The sequence below is a fragment of the Quercus lobata genome, chromosome 2 (genome assembly GCF_001633185.2).
Source record: "Quercus lobata isolate SW786 chromosome 2, ValleyOak3.0 Primary Assembly, whole genome shotgun sequence".
In the NCBI taxonomy this organism is placed as follows: domain Eukaryota; kingdom Viridiplantae; phylum Streptophyta; class Magnoliopsida; order Fagales; family Fagaceae; genus Quercus; species Quercus lobata.
Window position 1 is genome coordinate 92244086 of NC_044905.1, and position 1934 is coordinate 92246019.

The following is a 1934-nucleotide window of genomic DNA, read 5'->3' on the forward strand; positions in this document are numbered from 1 at the left end:
CGTGCAAGGTACAAAGTTAAGGAGGACTGGCTGAGGTCTGATCCTCCTAAATCAGCCTCCCCAATCTAGAGGGCCATTGAAAAGGCAAAACACATTGTCAGCAGAGGTGCTTGTTATGCTATTGGAGATGGGTCTTCAGTGGATGTTTGGAAAGACCCTTGGGTCCCTTGGATCCATGGGTTCATTCCGAGCCCAAGGGATGAAGCTGTACCCAAATTCCCTATGAAGGTGGCCCAGCTTATTCACAACGAGCTGCATTGTTGGAAAGCCGAGCTGATACGCCAAATGTTTGACAAACCTTCCGCTCAAGCTATCCTAGCTATCCCAATTCCTATTACATCCAATGCAGATGAGTTAGTTTGGGTGTTGGACTCAAAGGGGGTTTTCTCAGTTAAATCAGCTTACATTGCTTCAAACCCTCAGTTCAACTCGCCAGTGAGATCAACAGTAAAATGGAAGAAGCTCTGGAGCCTAAAAGCTCCGGAAAGGTTAAAAATGTTCCTTTGGAGATTATGTGTCAATGCCCTTCCCACCAGAGACAATCTTTTCAAGCGCATGAACAGTGTTGACACATCTTGCGTGCTTTGTAATGAGTCTGAAGAGAACCCATGCCACCTTTTCCTTCACTGCCCATTTGCCAAAGCACTTTGGTTCGCAGCGTGTTGGGGTTTTAAAGCAGAGGAAGTTGCTGTAGTATCCACTGAAGATTTTGTAAACATGGTTCTCAACCCCCCAAATGTGTTATGTAACTCCTGGGAGCAATGGAAGGTCTCTCTAACCATGGCCTCAACATTAGAGGAAATCTGGTACCTTAGAAATTCTGTTCTGCACTCGAAGTCTCCGCTGGAACTGCATGTTTCTATTCAGCGGATTCAAAGAAGATGTCAAGAATACATGGTTACATGCCCTTTATCCCCTTCCCAACCGGTGCCTCATGATCCAACACGTTGGGCTCCACCCCCACCTGGTTGCATTAAACTCAACGTTGATGCGGCCTTATCGAGCTCTAAGGCAACTGTAGCAGTTGTTGCAAGGGGTTGTTCTGGCGCCGTCTGTGGTGTTTGGGCCAAAACCATATCCCTCCGTTCACCGCTCCAAGCTGAAGCTGAAGCGATCCTTTGGGCTGTCCAGATTGCTTTAAAGGAAGGGTGGAGTTATGTTTCAATCGAAGGGGACTCTAAGACCTGTATGGATTATCTATCTCTGCTTAAGACTGATCTGGAATGGTCCATCCGAATCATCATCTCTAACGTGGCTGTGTTAGCAAAGTCTTTGGCTAATTGTTCTTTTGTTTGGGTTAGAAGGTGTTGTAATTCTGCAGCACATGTAGCTGCTAAATTTGCTTTATGCTCCTTTTTGTTGTTTCTTTTCTTCAAGGATTATCTTCCCCCAGCGATTTTAGCTGTTTGTATGGAAGAGTCCAAACTGTGTTCCTAGTTCTTTTTTTTCAGCAATAGATTGAAGCTTATCAAAATATATATATATATATATATATATATATATATATGAGGTAATGAAAAAGACATTGATAATCCAATTGACAAAATGATGACTAAAAATCTGTCATCATAGCCAACTAAAAATTTGCTATTAGTAACAACTTGGGCTTACAAAATATGAATTTATCGTATAACTAATTGAATTGAGAAATCCCTATTTGAAATTCTATGAGAAATTTCCTCAAGCACTTGCCACGCCTTCTTTTTAAACCCCAGATAGAGTTATCCTTGCAAAGAGCATGCCAACTCATTAAAACAACCAAGGCAACCATTAAACCCTAGAAGCTTATTTTTTGAAGTTCAAACTACTAAACACTATTGTTGGAATTTGGATGATTTGGCTGCCTCTTTAGAAGGAGAAGGAAAAGGCTTGCTACAAACAGAAAATTGGAAGAACTCAACAAATTTTGATGTTTAGCAACAACGTATTCTTTG

At 41.9% G+C, this 1934-nt stretch overlaps 1 protein-coding gene across 1 annotated transcript; it reads left to right on the plus strand.

The window, feature by feature from the left end:
* The first annotated feature begins 222 nt into the window (after positions 1–222).
* Positions 223–1437, plus strand: LOC115973841. Its single transcript, XM_031094083.1, has one exon. It carries the CDS (start codon positions 223–225, stop codon positions 1435–1437), a length of 1215 nt encoding a protein of 404 aa, XP_030949943.1.
* Positions 1438–1934: the final 497 nt, after the last annotated feature.

Excerpts from the sequence above, each read along its gene's own strand:
- LOC115973841 (XM_031094083.1), top strand. The coding sequence starts at position 223 with ATGAAGGTGGCCCAGCTTATTCACAACGAGCTGCATTGTTGGAAAGCC.